The following is a 27,076-nucleotide window of genomic DNA, read 5'->3' on the forward strand; positions in this document are numbered from 1 at the left end:
AATGAAACCTGCTTAATAACTTTAAATACAGGTCCTTTATGAGGACAGTGATCTGCCCTGTCCCTTGAAATCAAAAGGCTGCAATGAGGTGTACAGACACACACACACACACACACACACACACACACACGCAAGTCCTAGGTGGGAAACTGAAAACAACTTCAGATCCTTAAAATATGCTCATCTTCTGCTTAAGCCAGAGAACAAACCCCTGAGGCTGTAATTCTCTCAGTTGCTCTGCTGCATGTCCTATCCAATTCAATCTAAACCTTCAGCATTTAGAAAACCATCTTGATAGTCCTGTATCATAAATTTTTTGATTCCTCAGGTTCTATTTCACAGTCATTAACATAATTATTCATCTAATCTCAAACCATTTGCTCGTCTTTCACTTTTAGTTTCTAAGGTTAAAAAAGACCTTGCTAACAGGCAAAACTGGAGATGGTTAAAATGCTTTAAATAAAAAGCTGCAATTATATTTAAACAGATGTTTTTATGTCACTTAAAAAAATAGGGTTCTAAAGTAATAAGTGTCATGTTTTTAAAATAGGCAATACTATGTACATAGCCAAAATTTATACTGACCAGAGGAAAAAACATACCAAAACATAACAAAGAAGCTGGCCATGGTACAATTAATAAGAACAATATTAGAATTACCTGTATTAATTCTCAACACAGCATGTATAGCTTCATTAGGTATAACCTCTAAATTGATAAAATCAAAGATCAACAAACGTAGATATGAATGTCTTCTGTATGAATGACTGCTCTTTACACTCTGATGAATCTTTTCAGCCGCAATCATTAACAAAAAAAAAGGCAGTCTGATTGAACAGCAGCCCTCGGATATAGGCAAAGTTACACGTTTTGTTACAACTTCCCAGGTTACTGCAAATTCAGTGCAGCTCTTGGCTGCATCAGATACAGTCTATGTTTCAAAAGAAATTGTTCAAAGACAGATTTTTAACTTTTTAGGTTTTTTAAAAAGCATCTGCCAGCAAAGGCCTTCCCCATTTTGAATCAGAAAATGTCATTATAGCACCTTGTAACTATCATAGAACATGAGAAAATAGCATCCAAGTGACCAAGTTTTCTAAGAGGCCTGGAGTTACCTGATGAAACCACAACAAGGCAAAAGCACTCTAAAGACAGCTTAACTTTCACCTCAAGATTCATTTAAACTCTCCTTTCAAAACCTTCAAAAAGTGCTCATTACCATTCCAGCTGTACATTTGATTTGCAATCAACAGGTGTGACAGAACATGAAGAGCTTTTTAAAACCAACAATGGGCTTATGTTAAACTGCTGTGGACCAGTTTTAACATTAGGATGAAACCTGTCCTGACTGATTTTAAAATAAGAGAGTTAAATTCATACCACTGACATTAAGCATAAGAGAAAAATATTTATGTTTTCTCTGTGAATTCTGGTAGCAAACCCTTGGATGTGGTCAAAGAAATTATAAATCTGCATTTGTTATCTGCAAAACAAAACAATTACAGTAATTTTCTGCTATTACAAGTAATTGTCTTTAATTACTTCAATAAATTACTTCATTGTCTGAAAAGACAGGATGTCACTGTGAATAGCACTGGTTCAGCAGCCCCAAATTACCAACAACCGTTATAACAGTGCACGTTCTCTCTATTCCCTTCCCCAAAACGCATGATCTGAGCTCTCACAGAAGCTTGATTTTATACCTTAATATCACACAAAACCAAAATATTGAAATAGAGTCATCAGAAAGACAATTTCAAAAATTCTAAGTAGCATGCTCAGGTCTGAGTTTGTTCTTTGCATTTGTGCATCTTCTAATTATCAGTCATTTCACAGCTTGACCCATTCTTTTTGCCAACCCATTTCTCATTTGACTCCAATTTACATCAAAGATAAGTGTTAATATAATGGAATTATAAATTATATATTATATGGAAATATAAACAGCAGTGTGTGAACAACCTAAGTTTGCTGGCAGGACCTGTGACCCTATGGGGAACCCATACTGGAGCAGTCTGTGCCTGAAAGACTGTACCTCAGGGGAAGAACCCATGCTGGAGTAATTTGTGAAGAAATGCAGCTTGTGGGAAGGATTCATATTGGAGAAATTTGTGGAGGACTGTCTCCTGCGGGAAGGAGCCCACACTGGAGCAGAGAAAGAGTGTGAGGAGTCCTCCCAAGGAGGAAGGAGCAGCAGAAAGAGCTATGTGATGAACTGACCACAACACCCATTCCCCATCACCCTGGGGGGAAGTAGGTAGAGACTAAAGTTAAGCCCAGGAAGAAGTGAGAGGTGGGGAAAACTTGTTTTAAGATTTAGTTTTTATTTTCTCATTATCCTACTGTGACTTGATGGATAATAAATTAAACTAAATTTCACCAAGTCAAGTCTTTTGCCTGTGATAGTAATTGGTAAGTGATCTCTCTCTCTCTCCTTACCTCGATCCATAAGCCTTGTGTTCGGTTTTCTGTCCCCTGTCCACCTGAGGAGCAGAGTGACAGAGCAGCTTTGGTGGATACCAGGTGTCCAGCCAGGGTCAACCCACTACAGCTTCATCCACTTAAGGACATTGTTTAAAAATGCATTAATTCAAAGAAACTTGGAAAAATCTTGCCTCAAATGAGAGCTGTAACTGACCATTCTAGTTAGCTGCCACACTTGGCTTTTTCAATTTCCTTCACGTGAAAGGAAGCAGCAATATTTTCACCATTTTCATTATTATTTTACTTGTAAGCAGAAGGCCAAAAGCATAATCTCCACACTAATCCATGAAAAAGATGACAATTATCATATATATGTGAGAAAAAGATGCAGAATTTTCATTCTTCTGCTTCCTTGCCCCATTCAGCAAATTCTGCATGATTTCCTTTCATGATGACAACGTTTCTTTGAAGCCAGCAAAGAAGTTTTTGAAAAAGGAAGTTAGAAGTAAGTGCAGAAATAACTAACTTGCATGGGTTCAATTACAAAATGACATTTACTGCAGCTCACCGATGACTAAGGAGTTTTAAAACTCACAGCATGCCATCTTCTGAAAACCTAGCAGCAGCAGCAGCACCTTCCCAGGTATGCCACTCCTGTAGCTTTACGGAGCGTCTGTATGTTTATTTCCTTGAATTCAGAGTGACTGATCACCTCAGCACAGCATGTATTTTAGGAGAACATTAATGCTGAAGTTAGCATTTATTTGCTGACATTATAGGCAGCATAGTTTAATAGGCTGCTTTTTAAGGAACATTCAACCACCTGCACAATGTGCATAATTTCAAGATTACCGCAGTGCAGTTCAGTCACGCACTAGAATTGAACGTGTTGCATAGTGTTGAGAGTCAAAATCAGAAAACGAGCATGAAAACAGCAGTGCAGTTAATTTATTAAGTCATGTACAGAATAGGGATACAACTTGGTATAAAGCAAAGCGGAGTCAGAAAAAGCCATTTGGGAGGGTTCTAAAATCATATATTAAAAATTCTACACACAAAAGAAAACAACACAAAAAACCTTTTAGCAAAAGAAGAGAAGTGATAAAGTTAAACATTAGCATTGACAGGTGCCAAGTCTAGCTAAGTCTTTAAGGAATCTAAATATTTAATTTGCCCTTTAATGAAATGTAATGTAATCAAGTTATTCTAAAATCAAATAGTTCCCTGAGGAGTAAGATCTGCTTACTACCTAATACTTACTCAAATGAAACTGCCACCAATGCCACTGTTGCATTATCTGCCTGAATTTTGTATTTTAACGCAAGAATGACACTGTGTCATAAGTTTTGCAGTACCAATCTTACCCTGAATTCCATGTAAAGAGACCTTTGCAGCCAGCTGAAACACTAATCAATTTCACAGCCCTCCTAACAGATAGGGTACTTTGCCAGCAGCACTCAATGAACATTCTGAGCTTTCACATAAACTCTGCCACAAGCTGCACCTCATTTACTGAAATTACATCATTAAGAATTTTGCTTCTATTTTAATGTATTAATTACATTTACCAGGGAACTCTTCCAATATCTAAAAACTATTCATATTTAAAAAACATGTCTGCTTCCTCACATGTCTGCTTCCTCACATGTCTGCTTCCTCAATGGACTATCACAGGAGGTACCTATTCACCATTCTGCATTGTCTGACAGCCGCATCTTGTGCCCCATAAGATCACAGATCCTCCTGGAAGCTATGTCAAGGCATACGGATGACAGGGAGGTGATAGGGACAGCCAATGTGGCTTTGAAAAGGGCAAATTGTGTCTGGTGAATCTACTGGCCTTCTACAATAGAATGACTGCAGTAGTAGACACGGGAAGAGCAACTGATGTTATCTGCCTTGACTTCTCTAAGGCCTTTCACGCAGTCCTACAGAACACCTTTGTCTCTGAATTGTAAAGATAAGGACTTGATGGATGGCCACATCCAAAAAGTTGCATGAACAACAACTCAGTGGAGATCCAAATGGAGATCAGTAACAAATGATATCCCTCAAGTCTCTGTTCTGGGACCAGTACTGCTCAGTATCTTTATTAATGACATAGTGGGATTGAATGTACCCTCAGCATGCCGGTGGATGACACCAAGCTGAGTGGTGATGTTGATACTTCTAAGGGACACGATGCCATCCAGAGGGACCTTGGCAGCCTTGAGAAGGAAGCCAGTGTCAACATCATGAGGTTCAACAGGGCAAAGTGCAGTTCCAACCCTGCACCTGGGTTGGAACAATCATCAGAAGCAGTGCAGATTGGAGGATGTACATATTGAGAGCAGCCCTGCAGAGAAGGACTTGGGAATGCTGACAGATGAAAAATCAGGTATAAGTCTGCAATGTGTGCTTGCAGTCCAGAAGCCAACCATTTCCTGGGCTGCATAAAAAGAATAATGAAAAAGAAGGTCAAGGGAGGGGATTCTCCTCTTTTACTCCACTCTTGTGAGACCATACCAGTAGTACTGCATCCAGCTCTGGGTTCTCCTAGCACAAGAAAGGTGGACCTGTTACAGTGGGTCCAGAGAAGAGCCACAAAAAAGACTGGAGCAATGGAGCAGCTATCCTATTAAGAAAGCCTGAGAGAGTTGGGGGTTTATCCTGGAGAAGAGAAGGCCCTGGAGAGACCCTATTGCAGCCTTTGAATACTTCAAGGGAGATTATAAGAAAGAGACTTTTTACATGAGGGTGTCTAGTACAAAAGGCAACAGTTCTAATCTGAAAGACTGTAGATTTAGATTAGATATAAGGAAGAAATTTCTTATTATGAGAGGGAATTCCACCATGAGTGGAACAGGCTGCACAGAGAAGCTGTGGCTGCCTGGCAGTGTTCAAGGCCAGTTGGACAGGGCTTGAAGCAACCTACTCTAGTGGAAGGCGTCCCTGCCTGTGGCAGGGGGTGGGAACTAGATGAGCCTTAAGGCCCTTTCCAACCCAAACCATTCTATGATTCTATAATATAAGCAGTAGGTAACTCACTGCAACTCACTGCATTACATTCACTGCATCTGGCCAAGTTATCAGAATTAAAGCTATCAAAACAATGGATTTGGAATAATCTACTTAAATACACAGCCCAGGTAAAACAGAGTACCAGGTAAGATGTGCTTTGTACCACAGCACATCAAGCTTTACATTTTCTTCTGTTTTTCTTTGCACTACTATTTAAAGAACAGACAATATAACAATTATCAAAGAAGTGTAATTACAGATTTTTTTATGACAACAAAATTGGAAATACAGCCATCTAATAAGACTGATTTTGACATCCATGTAGACTTATTCTTCCAACATATACTTCTTACGCATTTTACAAGCTTTCCATTTCTCAAGCAATACAGGCTCAATATCTACAAAACCAAAGTGTCCTCCAAAACTGCAGAATATTCTTTAAGGGTACATTTCTTTAGAGTTTGGTCATTTCTGTCCAAAAATTACACACTTTTTTTTTTTTTATATTTTCTTAAATAATGGTGTTATTACCCCAATGTGGATACTCTTGCCTTCCAAGAGATGCAGTCAGACAACTTTATATAATGACAACTGCATCTTCTACAAGGTAGCATCTCCACTTGCCTGAAGTTTGGGTACAACTGCCTGAGACCAGCTATGATGGAAAAACAGCCTATCAACCATCAGTAGGCCTCAGCTCCCATTAAAAGGTATGTGGTAATTCAGAGGCCAAAAGGGGTCTCGAACGGGCAAGCTGATGTCCACCAGTACTACAATGGAGTTGCCACCAGGGGCAGCAGATACTGCACTAGGGCTGCGGTACTGCACGAGCTTTCATTACAGAAATCAGGGAGATTAATTTGGCAAGAACTGAGTCTAGCACTGCAGTTAAACTAATGATACGGTTAATGAATTTTCACTTATTTGTGCCCCACATGGCTACATTGTACAAATGGGTTAATGTCTGCATGATAATACATGTATACCTATACTCATAGATCTGATATCCACATGATGAAAGACAAAACCATTTATTAAATTGCATTTATTATGCATCTAAAACCATCTGAAGTATGCTGTTAGTCTGAATTCTCTCTGCAGTTTTGAAGTCTTTAAATCACATTTCCACCCAATCTCATTTGTCAGGCAAGTCACAATGGTCCAATTTCACAGGCAACTGGCCCACTATTATTAAAACGCCTGCTTCTCATGAAACTCTAAGCAGGTATCGAGTATCACACCGTCGACATCTTCCTGGACACTACTCTGTCTACACCAGCCAAAAGTGCAAACAGCACAAAAGTAAGCTACGGGTGGAAAAGAACCCTACTATTTTTATAAAAACTGTAGCTCTTAAATTCCCAACAATAACATACCACTTGCCCTTGTTCTGCCACATACCAAGATACTTAACTGTATGGCAAGAAATATATCCATGCTAGAGATTTTCTAAATCTGCTAGAAATACTCTTCTGCTCTTTCCCCAGCATCTGGTAAGCTGGGGACTCACTTCTGAAATAGCTTTGCTATCAAACATGGCATATATAGGCTATAAAACCATAAAGGTTTAATCGGCACTTTTTTGACTTAAGTTCACTAATGGGTTTGCCAAATTAACCAGTGCAGAATTGTGCAAATATGTCTTTAAATCCCATTTTTTATTTGCATATTGCCTCTTAAGAGTGTATTTGTCTTCTGGTTTGGTGTTTTATATATTTACAAAGATAATCTAAAGTTTCGGTTTATTAAGAGAAAAATTGCAAAACGTGAGAAGAACTTTCATGGTAACTTTGGGATCTCATAACTTGTAAATTAGCAATGAAAGCAGTGAGATAAGTCTTTGGAAGTATATTTGAAGTTTTAATGAAAGAGTCAGATTACAAAAAGCCATAGTGGGAATCTTATATAAGGAAGCTTTAAAGTTAGTTGCAATGTATTAAAAAACAACATTCAAATAAATTATTTTTCACTGCAGTATGCCAAGTTTTTGGAGATAGAATTAAAATTGGGCTTTCATTTTAGACCAACTAAAGCATAACATTAGACTATAACACTGCATATACCAGTGAGATCCAAATGCCCACAGTGTTGCAAGAGAACATTTTCCCTCAGGCATTCGAAATTTAATGCTTCTTTAATATTCTCTGTTGGATATTGTTAGAATGGAATTTCAAATATTTCCTGCAATTTGAGTTAAAGATTACTGAATAATGCTGAGCAGCAAAAAATTTTTGAAGCGTACATCTAAAGCTGGCATAGTAGCTTAATGTCCTGTTGTTTCTTGCTTTAGCAAAATTAATTTCTACAGTCTTCAACCATGAATTCAAGCACCACCTGGAGATACAAACCCATAATTTAACTGTGGTGTATTTCTAGCTCCCTTGACTAATATACTGAGGCTAGACCTTGTTTGTCAGACAGCCGTAAAAGGAAAAGGCCATTTCATTGCAATACTTTATAGTCTTCTAAGTCAGACAGTGGGCAACTTGAAAAGCAGTATCTTGCCCATTGTTGTAAATAAATGGGATTACCTATCATGAAATAGACATACATGGTTTTGCCCATATTAAAAAGTATATATTCTACTGTATAGCCAGAGTAACAGCTTTTCAATAGGACTCAAAGTACCCAATTAGGATCCAACCTTTTCACCATTCATGTGTTAGTACATTACCATGGTTACTCAATACAGGTAAGGGTAGACTGCAAATTAAACCTAACAAAAAGGCACAACTGTATCATTCTAGAAACAAACAAGAAAAACACTAACTATAATCCTGATTCCCTTTCATTGATTACTTCCTGGAGAAGCCTCTTTCATCCAAAGAGGCAGCTACTTTCTTTTCTATCATTTGTGTCCACAAAAAAAGAAAAGTGGTCACACTCCTGATTTTGTTCCATGCCACAGTTCCCTTATCATTCATACCAGGCACTTACAGACCCACTCCTTGGCTCTCTCCTACAGGAAGCTTGCTGGTTCCCCTCAAAATGGCTCAGAACACTGCTTCAGGCAATACAACTACCATGATGAGTTCAAATGAAGTAATACCTCAACACCATTCCAGCTGGATAAGGCAACTCTGCCTCCATGACATGCCCAGAAGTTTTAAGCATTGGATTTCTTACAGCATGAGACTGAGAATCATTCTCATGGGTTCCAACACAGCTCTTGTCAACATTCTGAACTGAAAGACCAATAAAAATACACATTGTATGCTCTGGAGCTGCAGGAAACTCGAAGTTATGTAGCACTGGTATGGCAAACAGACTCAGCTGGAATCATGGGCCCACACTTTCATTAAAAGAAGGTGACAATTTAGCTTTACAGTGTGCAACTGACTAAAGAAAAGCATGTGGAGAAATTGAGTACTCGTGTTCACATGAGCAGAATGAATAAATATAATTTCTTCTTTATTTCCTCAAGGATCAGTAGAAACACTGAATATGGACAGTACTATAAGCAACACCAAAGCCATCCATAGTCTCTCTACTGCTGCATAAAAATCAATTTCAATAAGGTTTCCAAAAGTAGGCCAGATACCAAAATAAATCTGTGAAGCAGCAATCAAGCCTCCACACAAGAAAAAGGCTGTTTAGCTGGCTCTTAAGCTTATTACTGATAAATCCATGTTCTAAAAGTTATGTTTCACATACGAACGTCATTAAGATAAAAAAAAAAAAAAAGGTATTTTCCTTCTGCAAAGAGTTAGTTTTTAAACAATTAACTTTAAAAAGTCAACATTGTAAGACATCATTCTCCCTCCCCAGGTATTTCTAGTGATATTTTCTTTAAAACACCATTGAATAACTGGAGGGAAAAAGGGAGAAAAACTCATTCTGGATAATGGCAGCTCTGTAATTTTGTAGAATTGTTACACAGGTTATCTCTTCTTTAGAAGATCAACCTGCCTATTCTAACTGGGTTTAGAACACATCAACACTTTCATGTTGTTTTATAAAACAAGAAGAAACTGAATGAAGCTATTGCATAATACCAAGATAATTTCAGATGTTCATAAAAAGCAGAATTTCATTGCTCATATGCGCACAGCTAATGCATTAACATGCCAGTTTTACTGAGCAGGAACATACTAAAACAGGTTGGTACAACATTCATTCAAAAGAAGCAATGTGATGCATATGCCTTGGAAACTCACCACACCAATACAAATATTTCATCACACTCCAAAAAATCCAATTAACCAAGGAAATGTACCATTGCTTGTGATCAATGTGGCATTCTTTTTACATATATCTCTAACCTGACATTCTTCTTGTTGCATTTGAATTAGGAAGTTCTATTTTCCAAGGCAATTGCTTTATTACTTTTATATAGTCTGCATGGAAAGAAATCTCATTAGACGCACTTTAATGAAAGTGTTTCAAATAGTTAACTAATTGGAAACCCACTTAGCATAACAGGCAGACAGCAAATAGAGAAAAGAACTTTCTGCTGTACTCATGCCATTCTCCTATGTTCAAAGGATGTTTTTACTTCTCCCGTCTCTCCATTTCCTGTCTCACAGTGGTTTGCAAAAGCCTCTAACTCCTCAGCTCACCTACCATGGGAAGAAGTACCTAATTCACTCAGAAGTTACAAATCACAACCAACCTCCTCCACATACTGCAATTAGCAAGTAGAAAGTTCATACACATTGTCACAAAGTGTCTGTTCAACCAAGAAATGTGTGTCTTAAGGTAAAAGAGAATCCAGCAAGACTATTTCTCATGCACCAGCAACACGGTTTTTCTGTTCTTTTTGATTCAGTGATCAACTGAATTTACATCCAACATACCAAAGGCTTTGTGTGCATATATGTACATCTCGGTTGGCTTCATTTGATTTTTAACAGGGATTCTCTATACCCTGTACTTTAAGAACTGTGAGAAGAAAATCCTCCCAAAACAGTTCACGGAGGGTGGATGATGTTAAATCTTTGCCTACAACAGGGCTGCTATTACCAAGCCGCTGTGCTATACCACAATCCCTAGCCAGTGATCAAGCCCTGCAATACCTGAACTGCACTCCAGGCACTGGAGGCATGCGAGTGTGAGACCAACCACCTGAGATCTAACTACACACAGACAGCAATGGAGGCCTTAATTGCTATGTCACACATACAGTAGCTGTTTGTATGATTAACTTAATTAGAAATATTAAATAAAAAAGAACTTTCTGGTCACAATTTTTATTAAGATTTGACTCATTAAGAGTTCATAAAGATTATTAATACACATTGCAGGATATAATTTGTGTCTCTTCATAGGAGGCACATGAGGACAGAATGTTTTATGGCATCCTATCTACCTATTAAAAATATACTAAAGGTTGTATAAATCAATTAACAAATTATTAATTACCTCTAATTATGTAAAAAAAAAATTCAACTATTAAGAAGTAAAAATGAAACCATAGGATAAAATGAAACTAGTTCTACAGAAGGTAAAATTTCTCTTTAAGAAAGTTTTCTGAACCACAGCAAAAAAAAACCAACCAAAGGAAAAGAACAGGGTTATAAGCAGAATTTCTAGCTATGCCAGTTTGACCATACCATTTAATGTCTATGCAGTATTACATAACTCTGAATTTAGAAATTAACAGTGAAAAATTAGCTTTGGACATTAGCATTATGAACACAAAAAATAATGTATAAAACCCACAAATTCCTAATGAAAATGTGTCTATTTTAATTTTCTAAACTAAGATTTTAATTGTTCTTGCTTATATCTATCTTTATGTTTTTCAAAGTCTTTTTAAGATTTCTCACATACTTTAAGAAATAGATTTTGATCCTCTTAATCCCATTTAAGTATTTTTTTGTAATGCTTTCTTTCATTTCTGAAAAATCCCTTATTATTCTTCCACTGGATCATAACCCAGAAGAGGCTCCGAAACCATTCCAATTCTACTATTACTTTTAGGACTGAAACTGGCCTTTTTAATTTATTTTTTTACATAGAATCATAAAATGGTTTGGGTTGGAAGAGACCTTAAAAGACCATCTAGTTCCAACTCCACATAGTCTTAAGCATTTTAAACATATTTATCACATAGACTTAGCTACAAAAGACGCATTTTTGTATTAAAAATTGTAAGTAAACGCATAAAAGAAAAACTGCATTATATGTGGACACAATAAAAACATAAATTTACAAATTACTGAAAATTATGTGTAAAAACTTACCTAAAAAAATTCATCTGTTTCTATAGGTGGAAATGAAGAAAACCAAAATTCCATCCAAAATACAGTTAAAGAATACAGCAGCTGTTAAGAGAAAATAATTTATTTTAAAATCTATTAAAAACAAGAGAAAGAAAGAAAATTCTGTCATTCTACCCTTCAAAACTACTAGTTGTCTTGAAAAATAATACTTAATCCCCTCAAAATGGAAATTAAATGATCTAGACTATTAAGTATTGTTTAATTACACCAATTCCAAGCAATTCAATAGCTTTTTAGAGCGAAAGCTGTAAAGCGTGTTTCAAGATTAAACTGAGAGCTTAATCCATGTGTACATTAAATTTCTGTTACTTCTTTTTCACATATGTTTTATTTATGCAACTTTGTCTTAAAGCACTACACAAAAGAAACATACTAATGAAACATGGGGGAAGCACTAAAGAGTATTAAAAAATTACATCATATGATTACCTTATGATCTCAAAAAAAAAAACAATATTGTCAGTAGAAAGCACAAATGTGGCAAGAAAATTATGAGACAGTAACAAACTGGAGGAAATCTGACGGCAAAGTTGACAGGAAAACCAGCATTCCTTTTGGAATGAAAATATTCAAAACTTTGAAAAGGTGTTAAGACTAATAAAGCAGAAAAAAAGAACAAATATACCACACTTCTTGAAGATAAAGAGAAGATGGAAGAAGATTTGGAAGAGAAGATTTGGAAGACCAGGTTGCGGGAACTCAAACACTGTATGTTTACAGATTCCTACAGTGACGACAGCATAAGGAACACTACCAAGGACCAAAACTTCCTACACCACCAGAAGTGTTTCCATCCAGAAGCAAAGAATGTATTTTAGAAACTAAAAAACACCAGGAAAAGGACTTTTAAAAAACAGATGGGATGACAAAAGCATCACTCATTTATTTTCATACATTTATATTTTCCTTGACAATACTAAAGCTTAACAAGTAGAAATAAAATCTAAGACAAGTAACAAGAAAATAGTGGAGTTGTTAAGTTTCACTAATTTTAAAAATCAGCTCACATTCACAGAAGGCAAAACTTTATGGTATCTTAGTTAAAATGGCACAAAAGACAGTGCAAACAGCCTTACACAGATTTAACTCCATCTCAGACTAATTATACTGGGAACAGATTTAAAATAAACTGACACACAAAAGCATTTACACATGGCTTTACAACATATTCATTACAAATCACTTTCGACACAAAACATGTTGCTGTCTTCCAACACCAAATAACTCAAGGAGCATAAGCTTGGCCAAAAAAAGGACCAAGACTGAAAACAGAGCCTTACCTACAGAAGGAAGTTCAATCAACTGAAATCCACTAACCCCACACAACTGCTATGCTGACACACACAAATCAGTTTACAGCATGTTAACATTGAATTACTTGAGAATTGATAAGCAATCAATTTAAACTGAACCCATTATGCTGAGTGGAAATTAGCTCATGTCATGTACACATCAGGTTTTGTGTACATTTAAATCTTAAATAATCTTAAACCGTGTTAATTAAGTCTGTACAATATCCAGGTGCAAAAAAGGTTAGCACCACCAGTGTAAAGCATCTCAAGACACTCTGGAGTAATCTGACTGGAAAACAAGCTCCCTTCTACTTACCAAGCTTCTCTACCTTTCCCAGCAAACCAGACCTCAGCTTTTCTTGCAGCTATTTGCCTTTCGAACTCATCCCCTGAAGGGATAAACTAGGTACAATCTTCATCCGTATTAAAAATGCACGATTAACTTATATAAATCACTATAGTTTGATATTTAAAATACGCTAAGTACGACTGTGCCTTTTCATCTCCAACACTGCAGTTTTCTGTACTGCAGAAGCTGTCGGAGGTTCAGCTAGAGGCTTGTTCAAGCCACAGTTTTGAGCTGTGGCATGAGCGCGGTTAGCAACAAGACGTGCTAAAACGAGAGCGCTTTTGCATGACAAGCATAAATATTGACGCTGTACACCCACTGCCCTAAAGGAGTAACTTCTTACTTCCGAGGACTGAGGAAGAAATGGCATAACTGTACATGCTGTTTAGATCGTTAAAAAAAAACAAACCAAGCAATAAAATACAGTCAACTGTAAGGACTAGTGCAAAATTTATCACTACTCCCATAGGAATACATTCAGACAAGTGAGACTTCATAATAAATTACAGAATTTGTCCAATAAGGAACCTCGTCTGGAGGTTCCTTACATCGTCAGGATGTGAGGAAGAAAATAACCAACTGTGCCACACAAGGCTCTCTTTAAGGCAGTTTAGGAAACCGGCTTTTGCTGTTGCTATTTATTCCAGTATCAGCCTCACTGTTGGCACAGAACCAAAAAGTTTACTGCAGTCCACAATCAAAAATACCACTAAACGAGTAGTTTCATTTTTGTACAAAAGACCACTACTTCAGTCACGCTGTTACAGCGGAATGGCACGGGTAAGCTCTCAAATTTCCCCGTTACAAGTAAATCAAACGAAACGGCCAAACGCAGCTAACAGGACTTTGTGAAGCTCTGTCTGGGCCTGAGGAGAGGAGGTGCCGCCTGCGACCCCCACCCCGGCCCCTGCCCGCCGGCCTCACTGAGGTAGGGCGGCAGCGGAGGGGAAAGCCCCGGTGGGTAGCGCCCGGAAACAGCTCGGGACCGCCGGGCTGCCCACCCCGGGAGGGGCACGTCCGGGCCGCGCCGCCGAACCCACCGAGAGCTCCGCGGGAACGTGAACGGGACCGGGACGAGGACTGGGGAGGGGAGGGGAGGCACCGCCAGCGCCGCTGCCCGCGAGGCCCGTCACCTAGCAACCACTGAAGCACAGCCACCTGCGCACGCGCAGCACACACCTACTCCCGCGACGATCGGCGTCCCCCGCCGATGTCTGTCGCCTGGCGCGCATGCGCCTCCCTGACGCGTCTTCGGACCCCTCCACCTCGGCCCGGGTGGCGCATGCGCAAACAGAAACGCTCGCGCTTGCCGCAACCCGCGTGCTCTCAGCGCATGCGCAAGGAAGGAAGCGGCGTATAACGTCCTAACGGCTCTGCGGCCTCCGCTTCAATGAATGGGGCGAGCTGAAGAGGGGGCGGGCAGCCGTGAGCCAATGGCGCTCGGGGGCGAGGCGAGCGCCCCCAGAGGCACGCCGGGAGTTGTAGTTTTTAGGTGACACGGTGCAGTGCGGACGGGGCCGCAGAAACGACTACATCTCCCAGCGTGCCCCGGGGCGCTCGCCGCTCCCGCCCCCTCCCGCGGCAGCACAGCTCAGCGCAGCGGCTCTGCGGCCCCGGTCGTGCTGTTAGAGGTGACCTCGAGGCGGTTGGACTCGCAGCTCCCCGCAGTCATGGTCGGTACCGCTCCCTGAACCCGTGGCCCTTCCCGAAGGGGGTGGTTGGGTCGGGGTGACGGCGGGATGCGCCCCTTCGCCGCGGCGGCTGTGGCGGGGGGCTCCGTCAGGTGGAGGTGGCTGCGAAATGGCGCCGGCTCCCTCTCTGAGCTCCTCTGTGAGTGGTTTGAATGTGCTCTGGGCACCCAGGAGAGAAAGGGCCTGGCGGTCGCCTGGGGCTCTCCTTAGCGCCCACGGAGGCTGCGCTGGGGTCACCTTCTTCCAGCCTGGGGAGTCGGGGGTCGATGCCAGGCCCCGCAGTGCGGGCTTGGTATCGCCTTTGGCTCCTCTTCTCTGGCGAGCGAGGGGGCAGCGTATGGTCCCTGGTGTCTTAATCGCGCCCTTTCCTAACGCCCGAGCCTTGCTGGTTAATTTCCATTACCTTCGGGAAGATGGGCATGCCTGCTCCTTCATTTCATGAGGCTTGAAAGGTTTTGGGTGCAGCTCGGTGTTAGCTCAAGGAAAAGCTCGTGTAAAATGTTTTCCTCTTGTTTCATCCGTGCTTGCTGTCAAAAGTCCAGCTGTTTGTGTAGATCCTGCAAAATGTCAAGGACTCCTGTCTCTGCCCGGGGGTTACAAAGGTGAACTGGAGTGCTTTGCTTTTCTGTGGCATATAGATGTATGCACACACACAGACCTGCACAAAAATCTTCCTTTATAACTGCAGAAACATCTCTGTGTTTTCTAGGCTTTATATCCTGTTATTCAAACCTTTACTTTTAGTACTTTGCTGTAGAGAAGATGCTTGTGTGCCCCAAAATGTGGCTTGTTATTGCAGACATACCCTAAAAAATACCAAAATCTGTAAATCTCATCTATCCTACTTCTCCACTCTTTCCATGCAAATTACGGGTTCTCAGGAGTGGCCACAAGACAGCAAATTTTAGTTTGTACTTGAGCTTTCACTTGACTACCATGACTTTGCTGTCTCCAGTCGCTAGTTGAAACTTAATTTGGTGTCCAGACTTCTAAGAATGCAACAGTTTTTATCCTGCTTTCAGTATCCTAATTATGCATTTGGTATGGGGCAGGGGATTTAAACTTCTGAAATAAAATCATGTTGTCTATAGATGCAAAGTCTGTTAGGCAGACTAGACTTTTCAAGAGCTGGAGCTTAATGATTTTGTCTCATCAAGCAAGGTGGGTTAGCTTAGTTGGCTTAGTCATTAGGAGTAATGTTGGTGATATTTTGCAGAGAGTTTAGCAGCAGTAATGTTTATGGAGGTCTGTTATAACTGATTAACAATGTAAAGTCCATCAGTTGTGTTGACAGGACATAAATTTTTCCTGTTATTACATTTGATAAGATTGTGGGTTATTTAATTTGGTCTGTTACCTTTGAAACCTCCAGAATCAGTTTGCAGTGTAGTGTTGTTTTCATGTATGGCACTAGCATTTTAGGTCTGCTAATATCCTCAGTAATCGTGGAGATAATTTGGGCACTGAGTTTTTAAGCCAAAGTGTGTGCAGGGGGAGGGCATTAAACCCACAGCTTCTTCATTTGATACCGGAAACTTTACTTTTATCTGTGATAATTGAGGAAGGGGAGAAATCCTCCTGTCTGCCGAATTAGAGGGAGAAGGGTATCTGGGGATGCAATGTTCAGTTAGGGTTTTCTCTTCCTTTTTATTGTTTCCTTTACTGCTTTTGAGTTTCCTGAAACTTTTTAGTTATACATCAACTGTATGTGAAGTGGGGAAGTGTTTGAAACTAAATAGTTCAGTTAAATGTCATATTTTGTCCTCTGCTTCTTTTATACCTGAGAGTGAGTAAAGGTCACCTCTAGTTACCACAGTGTGAAAGTATTCTCATTGAAGCTTTGTGCAGGAGCCAAGTCACAGATTAAAGTGCCTGAATGTGATTGTGTATAGCCTACAACTTCCACTGGGGAGCTACTAATTTCTCTGAACATCCAGCCTCCAAAAGTAGCCTTAGATGCTCAGTTATACCAATTTTTACATGTGATGTAAGTTTTCTGGGGAGAGTTAACTGTATTTTGCAAGAAGCACAGCATTCTTGGCTTGTTGATCTAGCTCTGGAATCAAGAGAGTGCATAAAAGTTGATTTGATCCTAATTCCTTGCAATTAGTGCGGGGGATTGAGTGAAGCTTGTATGTGAATACAATGTACTGAAGGTTTGGAGAGAAAAAACAAGTAGGTAGTACTCCTACCTTTTTTGAGCTGATATTTCTTCCTTCCTTCTCCAGCCCCAAATGGGGGGAGAGCAGGAAGTATGGTAGTAAGCAAACATAATAACATAATTTTCTTGAGAGGGTGAAGCAGAGTCATGGCTGAAGGTGTTTTACTTTGTTTCTAAACAAGGCTAAATGTTAAGTCTGTCTTGGTTAAAAAAAAGTGGTCCTACCTCTTGTGGTTATTTTCCACTCCTTCCCTCTCCTGTTTACTAAATACACACTATAATGCTTGTGGATAGATTGACATTTTTTTATATTTAAATAAAATTAGCACATAAAGTGCATATTGTGGAGAAAATTCGTGTTGACTACTCCCCGCTCTGTGGCACTACTTCAGTTAGGCTTACCAGTTGGAAGGGACAAAGCCTAACTTCTTAAAATCTTTGCGCATGTTACTGCCAATTCAGAAATCAATCCAAAATACCATGTAATTTAAAGCAAGTGCATTCTAGTGTTACCTGTGTGAGTTCTGGAGCAGCAAGATTTTGCAGCACAGTAACTTTCTAGCATTTATTTTCTTGACTAATATGATTGGCTGCCTTAAAAAAGCATTCATTGTGCCCTTTATGTTAACGAAATGATGCTTCTCCTTAAAAACATGATGAAAAACTGCCTTTAAAATCTGACCCACTTCTTAATCTGTGCTGCCCGCCATCATTCAGACACTATGGTACATTTGAAGGGTATGACTTCCCTACTCAAGAATGGTGTACCAAAACTAGTTTTGAGATCTTAAACCAGCAAGAATCTGTCATTTGCTCTCATTCTTCCTCCTCATGGAGTTTGACAAGGTTTGAGAGATGAGACTCACAGTGAGGTTCAAAATTAAATAATGCAGCACAACACCACAAACAGTAGCCATTTAACCAAATATTTAAAGTGTCCTTCCCATGATGGAGGCAAAATCATCTCGAGGTATAAATCTGCAAGTTCAGTATTTTAACTTCATCACTTAGGCTCTTAGTTTATCCAGCACGTGGAAAAATGGGGTGGGTGGCCTCATTTTTACAGTTATCTAATGCTAGCGTGATGCGGCTGTGCTTGGCTGGTCACTTCTGCAGAGAGAATACACCCAAATCCCAAAATGGTTTTCCTATAAATATCGATGACAGGAATGTCAGTTGGAAGGGATCTCTAGAGGTCATCCAGTCTCACCTCTCTTTTTCTGAGCCTGGAGGTTGTGCAGCGCAGCCCTATAAAAGGGCTTTTGCCCTGCTGAATTGTGTCATATACATTTTTTTATATGGGTCTTGAAAACCACTAAGGGTGAAGGTTGCACAGACTCTCTGTGTACCCTGTTGCAGTGCAGCAGTACTGCCCTCATGGAGAGTTTTTAGCTTTTGTAGCCATTGCCCCCTGTTGTACTATCTGCCACTACTGAGGTGTTTGGCAGCATTATTTTTGTAAAATTCCTTGAAGCTATAATAGGCTGCTGTTAAATCACCCCTTATCCTCTCCCTCTCCAGACAATGGCCTAATGCTCTCAGCCTCATCTTACAGGACATGAACTTGGGGTCCCAAAACTGGGCTCAGTATTCTATGTGCAGCCTTGCCAGCGCCAAGTGAAATGACAGCATTTGCTCTGCAAGCTGTGCTTTGCATTATGCAGCCCAGTATGCAATTAAATCACTTCAGACATAATTGAACGTGGAAGGTGTTTTGTCCATAACACAAATTACCAGCTTTTAATTATTTGAAAAAGTAGGCTTGGCATTCCAGCAGTCTGGTCAGAGCCTGCTTGTTCCTTTCCTGTTGCCTGTAGGAGAAAAGGGAGACACAGAAAACAGGCTTACAAAATACTGGGTTATGAACGTCCTTTGGCATATTTTTCCTTTCCATAGGATGGTTTCAGTTGGAAGGAACCTTTGAAGGTCATCTAGTCCAACCCCTCCTGCAATGAGCAGGGACATCTTCAACTAGATCAGGTTGCTCAGAGGCTTGTCCAGCTTGACCTTGAGTGTTTCCGGGAATGGGACATCTACCACCTGTCTGGGCAGCCTGTTCCAGTGTTTCACCACCCTCATTGTTTTCCTTCTGTCCTGTTCAAATCTACCCTTTTTCAGCTCAAAATGATTATGCCATGTCCTACTGCAACAGGCCTACTAAAAAGTTCACCCCCATCTTTTTTAGAAGCCCCCTTTAAGTACTGAAAAGCTATTATAAGGTCACCATGGAGCCTTCTATTCTCCAGGTTGAACAACCTCAACTCTCTCAGCTTTACATATTTTCAATATGAAATAACCTTTGGATTTCCCTTTATCCTGTTTCTGATTAACAGAATGGAGGTTTGCTATAGGGTAAGACAATTCCCACCCCCACCCCATTTGCAATATAGCAACATGTTGGCAGTCTTCTCCGCGGTCTTTAGGAGTTTTGGGTCAGTTTGACAATGGACAGCTGTATTACGGATATTAGTGTCTGTATTTGTCCATAATGTAGCTTTTGTCTTTGGATTGGTTAAATTGCTGTGTAACAGTTTAGTGAGGCAGTACATTAAGTCCACTAGATTACTTGGTTTCTGGCATTCAGTAAGTCTTTGGTTGCAAGAAAGTATTCAAACTGCTTACCAGAAACAGCCCTCAAAAGTAACAGAATCCGAAAACTGGTGAAGTGTCAGTTTGTAAAATTTCTGTAGTAAGTTAGTACAAGTGGGTGCATATTGTAATGCCTTATGTTAAAAAGGCAGCATTGTTTTAAAGTTTTTTCAAATAAGGTTGTTATTCCTGGCATTTTGCAAGCTTTTCCAGGGGAAGTTCTTAAGGATATTTTTGGTCTCTTTCTGTAAAAGCAAGCAGAGAAACTGCTGGTTGTTCTACCAGAACAGAAGTATGATCTCAGGAGCTGCACCTGATCCATATTTAGGCACATGCTTTCATTCAGGTTAAATAACTTTTTTTCTGTAGTAACTGTTAAATTTTACCACTCTGGGATGGTGTGAGGTTGCACTGTGTGGCTGTGGGTAAGTCTCTGGAATTTTCTTGCAGGGTGAACCTGTCAGAGTCCTGGTAACTGGTGCTGCTGGGCAGATTGCCTACTCGCTGCTCTACAGCATTGCCAAGGGAGATGTGTTTGGCAAAGATCAGGTAAGTCTTACGCTGAGTTGTCACTTATTTCTGCTGCATAGTAATCATAGAATGGTTTGGGTTGGAAGGGACATTAAAGATCATCTAGTCCCAATCCCCCTGCCAGGGCCATCTTCAACTAGACCAAGTTGCTCAAAGGCCCATCAAACCTGGCCTTGAACACTGCCAGGGATGGGGCAGCCACAGTTTCTCTGGGCAACCTGTGCCAGGGCCTCACCACCCACATAGTAAATAATTTCTTCCTAATGTCAGCTTAAAGTCATTCCCCCTTGTCCTGTCGCTACATGTTCCTCTCCAGATTTCTTGTGGGCCCCTTTAGGTATTGGAAGGCTGCTATAAGATCTCCCTGGAGCCTTCTCTGTCTAGACTGAGCAAGCCCAGCTCTCAGCTTATTTTCATAGGAGCAATGAATAAGCTGATGTCACAGCTGCAGTCTCTGAGACTTGTTTTCTTCTAGATACTCAGAATGATTTACCAATATGCAAGTAGTTTATTCTTTTAAGTGGGGAAAATGAATTCAGCCCTTGTCTTTTATGGAGTCTTTCAGCTACTGGTCATGCTGGAGTTCTTCAGTTTTCTGTAAACGGATTTTAAGTCTTGCAGTTTCTTGTAGATAACAAAACAAATTGATTTTCAAATCATGTTACACCTAACTTGGACTAAACCGTTCTTTTCTTCACAGCCTCTTGTTCTTGTGCTGCTGGATATCACCCCCATGATGACTGTATTGGAAGGTGTAGTGATGGAGCTGCAGGATTGTGCTCTGCCGCTGCTAAGAGGTAGCCGAAAGAAATTTTTCTTATACCTATAAGATGCTCTAGCACAACTGTTGCATTTTTGGGTTTCTGTAGCTGTCAGGAAGTTAAGCAGAAGAAAATATTACATGATCCTTTCTTAGTTTTCTATTTTGTGGAATTACAGTAAGTAAGAAAAAAAAAGCAACAACCAACCAAACATGTAGCTATGACCTCTTCTAAAAATCAAACCTTCTTTGTTTTGAATTAAAAGGAGATGAAAATTTCATTTGGGTTGGTACTTGTCACTGAAAATTTTTTGTAAAAGTGAAGAACAGCCTTGAATGCTCCATCACTGGCGGTGTTCAAGGCCAGATTGGGCGAAGCATGATTTAATGTGAGGTGTCCTTGCCCATGGCAGGGGGGGGTTGGAACTAGATGATCTTAAGGTCCTTTCCAACCCTAACTATTCTATGATTCTATGTACATATGTGTATATAAATTTGAGAGACACGTAAAAGGTATCTTTCTTACATAGGTTTCTCCTGCATTTTCAGAATTTCTATATAAAGCTTTAGATATATGTTTGTATATATAAACCATTTACTGGCAAGTATTTAATCTATGGATTAGGACCAAACGAATATACTTGTATTTTTGGAATGGGAAGGTGGTGGTGTTGTCGGATCAGGTTATATACTATTTATGAACCAAAGAATATTCCCATTAACACTTTGCCATGAGTATTTATCTGACTTAGATTTATTCCCCCCCTCCCCTTTTTTTTTTTTTAGAGGTCATTCCAACAGACAAGGAGGAAGTTGCATTCAAAGACCTTGACATAGCAATTCTAGTTGGCTCCATGCCAAGGAGAGAGGGCATGGAGAGGAAGGATTTACTCAAAGCGAATGTGAAAATTTTCAAGTCTCAGGGTGCAGCCTTGGACAAGTATGCCAAAAAGACTGTTAAGGTGAATATAGAAACTGAATTTAAAAATTTATCTTTCTGTTGAGTTATGTAGAGATCTAAATATGTTGTAGAATGATACTGTGTAAGCAGGACCCTATTCAGTGCAGGCTTTCCTTTCCTTAAGCCCTGGAAAATAAACCACAGTCAGGTTAGATGAGATACAGTATGTTGAATAGGTAGACAGTTTGGTCCTTAATTTGTTTGGTGAAATTTGTGTGGTCTTACATTGTATTGCTGTATTCCACACATACTCTGAACTGGTTATCACTAATTTTAAAAAACCTCACCAAAATTACATAAAAAGGTTAAAAAGCAGTGTTCTACTGAGTACCTCTCTTCTCTGGGAGAACAAGGTTATCTACATGCAGCTGCCTACTTCATATCCATCTATGGCTTCAACATAATGACCCTTAACTTCAGTATCAATATGGAATTACAGTTGCACAAAAAAATCGGCTTTATTTAGGTTGTTTTTGTCTTGGTCTTTGGAGCGTTGGAAGCTTTTAATTGTTCTCTCTCAGATTCCTTCAGCAAAGTTAATGGGATCATGTGGCTGCTCTCCTACTGCTCTTAATCTCAGGCCCAGATTCCAACTGTGCTTTGTAACTGATTTTTTTTAATGTCTACTTCCTCTGCTGATGAACTTCCTACTGCTTCTAAAGACTTGTTTGCTTCTTTATACAGTAGGAATAAAAACTATCAATATAACTATGCAGAGTAATGGAAAATTTACTGAACCCTTTCAAAAGGGGAAATACAAAGGGAGGTTTGCAGATTATTGTGTGTGATTGAGTGTATATGGAGCTTGACATTAATCATTGGAGGCACATTAGTAAATGAAGGATGAATAAAAATCAGTTTTCCATACTAAGAAATCGATCTAAATTCAGGCAGTATTTTACTTCTAACTGCCTATGAACACTAAGATAAGTAACTGTTCTGGATTTCTTAATTATAAAGCAATTATATAAAGCAGTGGCAGCCAATCTTGAAAGCATTTAAAAGGTGATGGAGAATTCACTGTGGGCTAACTAGTGTGTACGTATCTGGCTTTCCCTCTATCTATTAACATGAGGTTTGCAGTGAGGCTGTGGGTCAGTGTGCAGATCACCCTAGAAGTCTTGTTCTCTTTTATGTATGAATGTCAAATTATAAAGAAAATACCTAGCTAGAAAATATTCTTCTGTGCAGTTACAGAAGTCTCAGTGACTATGAACAATGCACGTGTAAAAGAATCTTGTTGAGGACAACCAAGATATTTAGAAAATTTAACTTTATGATAGCTTCTTTGAAGGGAAATCCATGTATTTCTAATGATGGAGCTGTTTTGCAGAAACAGCTTCTTCATCTTTCCACAGTCTCTTTACCCTTTTTTGCTTTTAGGTTGTGGTAGTTGGGAATCCAGCAAATACCAACTGCCTGATTGCATCAAAGTCAGCCCCATCAATACCAAAGGAAAACTTCAGCTGCTTAACTCGTTTGGATCACAACAGAGCTAAGTCTCAGGTAAAAAGGGCCTATCCAAAGTAGAAGGCTTTCTATTGTCCCTGCAAAATACAAACAGAGCAATGCTTTCAAAGCAGCTTGTGACTTGAGAAGCTGAAGTTAATACAATGGATATCTTTAATTCCCAAATAGATTGCTCTGAAACTTGGTGTGACTGCTAATGATGTGAAGAACGTCATCATCTGGGGCAACCACTCCTCCACTCAATATCCAGATGTTAACCATGCAAAGGTAAACGTGAAAGGAAAGGAAGTTGGAGTTTATGAAGCTATAAAAGATGACAGCTGGCTGAAGGGAGACTTTATCCTGGTAAGAATTGGGCTTGTTTTGTTTCATTTTTAAATTTGCTTCTGGTTTCTCCTAGCCTCATATGAAACTGGAAACTATGAGACTGATTGACTTAGTGAAGAGCTCTTTCTGTCTCACTAGTCATCTTCAGATAGCTTGTCTCTATCAGTTATTTGCTTTTGAAAAATTTAAGGCATTATGAAGACCTATGTAAATGCTACTAGAAAAATACATTTGGAGTGCTGAAGTGATTCAAGAAAAAATTTTGATCATAGCTCAGGTGCAGCTCATCTGACATACAGGCACCACTGATATTTCACTATGGTGACTTTTTTGGGCAGCTTTGCAGATGAAGTGGGGTAATCTTCTGTTTGCTGCTCCCCTCCCACCAAAAAAAGCCCAGCAGCTCTCCCGCGGCATGTGCATACGTGTGCACATGCACACATACTTTCCAAATCTATATCTTTGGTCTTGTCACTAGCATTTCTAAAAAGTAATGTGAAAAATCTAGAAACACATGAAGGTGCATTATTGTAGGGTAATAATAGTAATGTAGGGTAGTAAAACAAAATAAAGGTATTAATTGATCAAGAGCACAGGCTACCTAAATGCAATATAAAACAAGACAGCAGTGTTCAAGTTCAAGGCAGTGTTCAAGACCAGGTTGGACGAGGCCTTGGGTGATATGGCTTAGTGTAAGGTGTCCCTGCCCACGGCAGGGGTGTTGGAGCTGGATGATCTTAAGGTCCTTTCCAACCCTAACTATTCTATGATTCTGTGATTCTATTACTAAAGCTGTTGGTGAACATGACTCCCAAATAGCTGTACTTTGCTTGGTATTGTAATGCCACTAGCATGCTGACAGCCAGGTACAGGAACTCTTAACTTAGCCAAGGCAACCTCAGCTTGGGACTGAGGATGTGTTTTGTCATATGATCGTGCTCTTCCCTATGTTGGTTTTGGATATAGTAGCTTGTTCCAGTTCACGCTTTTTTGCTGCAGAATAAATGATTGTATGCTAGCAACCACAGTTCACGAACCAGTGTAAGCAGAAGCCTGTCCTTGATCCTGCTCTACTTTACGTGGCTGAGGCATGATACTAGTTTGGCCTTTTAGGTACACTGTAATGTTGGTTTATGATAAAATGCTTTGTCTAAGATAAGGAGATTTTGTGGATCTTAATGCAGCAAGTAGTTCAATAAGAGCAGCAAGTAGTTCATGTTGGTATTCAGCAAAAAACCTTCATTGCCAGTATTGCTCTAAGACATCTGTGCTGTCAATGTAAATGAAGTGTCTTGGTGGTAAAAGCTTGAAACATCTGGTTGGTATAAGAGAAATCAGCGGGCTGCTAGCTGTAAAGCAGGTACTGAGAAATGAACCAGCCTCTAAAATAGTCCATTATGTTCTTATCTTGGCAAAACTCTTCTAGATTGTATTTCTGGATTGTGTGCCATGTTCATTTAGTGATAAAACTATATCTTGATTGATGAAATCAAATAATGATATAAGGTGGTCTTTCCTCATGGCATTTACTAACAATGTTTATCTAAAGTCATGATTTTGTTGTTGTACAATTTATTTGTTGTTTTTTTTTCCTGAATTGTAGACTGTTCAGCAACGTGGAGCAGCTGTTATTAAGGCTAGGAAGCTGTCCAGTGCGATGTCAGCTGCCAAAGCTATCTGTGATCATGTGAGGGACATCTGGTTTGGCACTCCAGCGGTAAGATGTTGCTTTTGAGTAAGTGCTTGTTTGCTTAATACTTTGATTACACACCTGTGTCTTTGACCTCAAGTGTGTATGTATGTTCAGAGGGGGAAGAATCTGCCTTTTTTCTGGAATAAAGTGTCATAGGAGTTGCAGTAGATTGAAAATGAAGATTTTGCTTCTAGCAGTGAAAAATGTATTTATCTCTTACTTTTCTGGTTTCAGGGAGAATTTGTTTCCATGGGAGTCATTTCTGATGGCAATTCTTATGGTGTTCCTGAAGACTTGCTATATTCATTCCCTGTTGTGATCAAGGTAACAAGACTGTATTTAAATGCAAGTACCTTCTGCAAGACCTAGCTAAACTGTCATATGAGCTTGTTGACAGCAGTGTTTTTAGTCTGGGACTGCAGTTACTGGGACGTGGGGGTTTTAGCAGCCTTTCACAGAGGGGACCACTATTAATCATTGTGTAGTAGTTGTCAAATAAATACTGGTAAGTAGTCTCTGACCTGACTAGCTGGTGTTGGTTGCATTCTTCATCTGAACTCAGAATTAACTTCTGCCTGATGTAGTTTTTAAGGCAGTAAACTCTGTTTCTTATGCTGCAAAGTTTCCTTCATGCAGACTGAAAGACGCTTGTTCTTATATGGAGGGGCTTCTTACTTCTTTGTTTTCAAACAGGACAAGACCTGGAAGTTTGTTGAGGGTCTTCCTATCAATGATTTTTCTCGTGAGAAGATGGAAGTAACTGCTAAGGAGTTAACTGAAGAGAAGGAGACTGCTGTGGAATTCCTCTCCAGTGCATGACTAGATCCTGAAGAAATACAAAATGATTTCAGAGTGGGAGAATCTAAAAGTCGTCTCTAAGTCTGCTACCAAACACTATTACTGTATTCAAGTCAACTGTCTGTGGCAATCGTGCATTTTAAAGTCCTTATGCTTACTGGTACTGTTGTGCCTGTTGAGTTATTAGCAAAAGGTTATTAAAGAAGTAAAACTAGTTTGTTGACCAAACTTTTTCTGTTCAATACTAGTTGCTTTCTCTGTATGATACAGAATAATTGTTTGCCTCGGCCTTGGCTTCTAACGCACAATCCAAGTTTTGATTAGAAATTGGCACTATTGGAACACATCTTAGTCTGTGATCACTTCAGCATCCTATGGCTCAACTGAAAATTAAATTAGAATGCCAGTAGTTCTCCTTGAACCAGTAGTTCAGCGACTCATCTGTCACTGAACAGACTCCAAGTATATACTGTTCACTCTGGTTATGCTTACAATGTTTGTCAATAGAAATATTAAAAGATGCTTAATCATGTAATGGCTAAGAGTAGTTTGTTGTGCTTTATTTGCATGTTTTGGTTGTGTAACTAGCGGGATTTGATAGTACAACATAAAAACCACTGAAGACCTATTTTAACAAACCAAGGGAAACTGGTTTTAAGAAGCTTTATTGATGACTAGCACTTCCATTGTTTTTTTTTTCCAGGCAAAATTGCTTTATGTCAACATCAGACAAAAAGCCTCAAGGCAGATTTGTACTCCAGCCCTACAGTTCAAAAGCAGTGTTGGTACTGTAGCTCAGTATTAAT

At 39.6% G+C, this 27,076-nt stretch overlaps 2 protein-coding genes across 7 annotated transcripts in view; one reads left to right on the forward strand and one right to left on the reverse strand.

Moving 5' to 3' along the window:
* WDPCP (WD repeat containing planar cell polarity effector) overlaps window positions 1-14,525 on the reverse strand; it is a 159,059-nt gene extending 144,534 nt beyond the window's left edge. For 4 of the 6 annotated variants that reach the window (XR_009744677.1, XR_009744673.1, XM_061461450.1 and 1 more), the window contains exons 1-2: window positions 14,473-14,525; window positions 11,610-11,690 (exon numbers count right to left, since the gene is read on the reverse strand). The gene's annotated coding sequence lies outside the window, so the exon portion shown is untranslated. Of the gene's footprint in view, window positions 1-11,609; window positions 11,691-14,129; window positions 14,165-14,447 lie in introns of those variants that run through there. The other 2 variants (XR_009744675.1, XR_009744674.1) reach the window with 2 other exon arrangements.
* A 296-nt stretch (window positions 14,526-14,821) lies between these two features.
* MDH1 (malate dehydrogenase 1) lies at window positions 14,822-26,805 on the forward strand. The gene is made up of 9 exons (XM_061461420.1): window positions 14,822-14,962; window positions 20,181-20,279; window positions 20,962-21,058; window positions 21,808-21,983; window positions 23,366-23,488; window positions 23,621-23,797; window positions 25,383-25,496; window positions 25,707-25,796; window positions 26,166-26,805. Exons 1-9 carry the CDS (start codon window positions 14,960-14,962, stop codon window positions 26,289-26,291), a joined length of 1,005 nt encoding a protein of 334 aa, XP_061317404.1. The 5' UTR covers window positions 14,822-14,959; the 3' UTR covers window positions 26,292-26,805.
* The last annotated feature ends 271 nt before the right edge of the window (window positions 26,806-27,076 follow it).

Source organism: Pezoporus flaviventris, unplaced genomic scaffold (genome assembly GCF_033815535.1).
Source record: "Pezoporus flaviventris isolate CSIRO_AGI_PZ_B2104156 unplaced genomic scaffold, CSIRO_AGI_Pfla_v1 ptg000031l, whole genome shotgun sequence".
Lineage (NCBI taxonomy): Eukaryota > Metazoa > Chordata > Aves > Psittaciformes > Psittacidae > Pezoporus > Pezoporus flaviventris.

Bases quoted from the DNA above. Each gene is read 5' to 3' on its own strand.
- MDH1 (XM_061461420.1), top strand. The intron at 23,798-25,382 runs GTAAGAATTGGG...CCTGAATTGTAG, and splicing joins TGAAGGGAGACTTTATCCTG to ACTGTTCAGCAACGTGGAGC. The intron at 25,797-26,165 runs GTAACAAGACTG...GTTTTCAAACAG, and splicing joins CATTCCCTGTTGTGATCAAG to GACAAGACCTGGAAGTTTGT.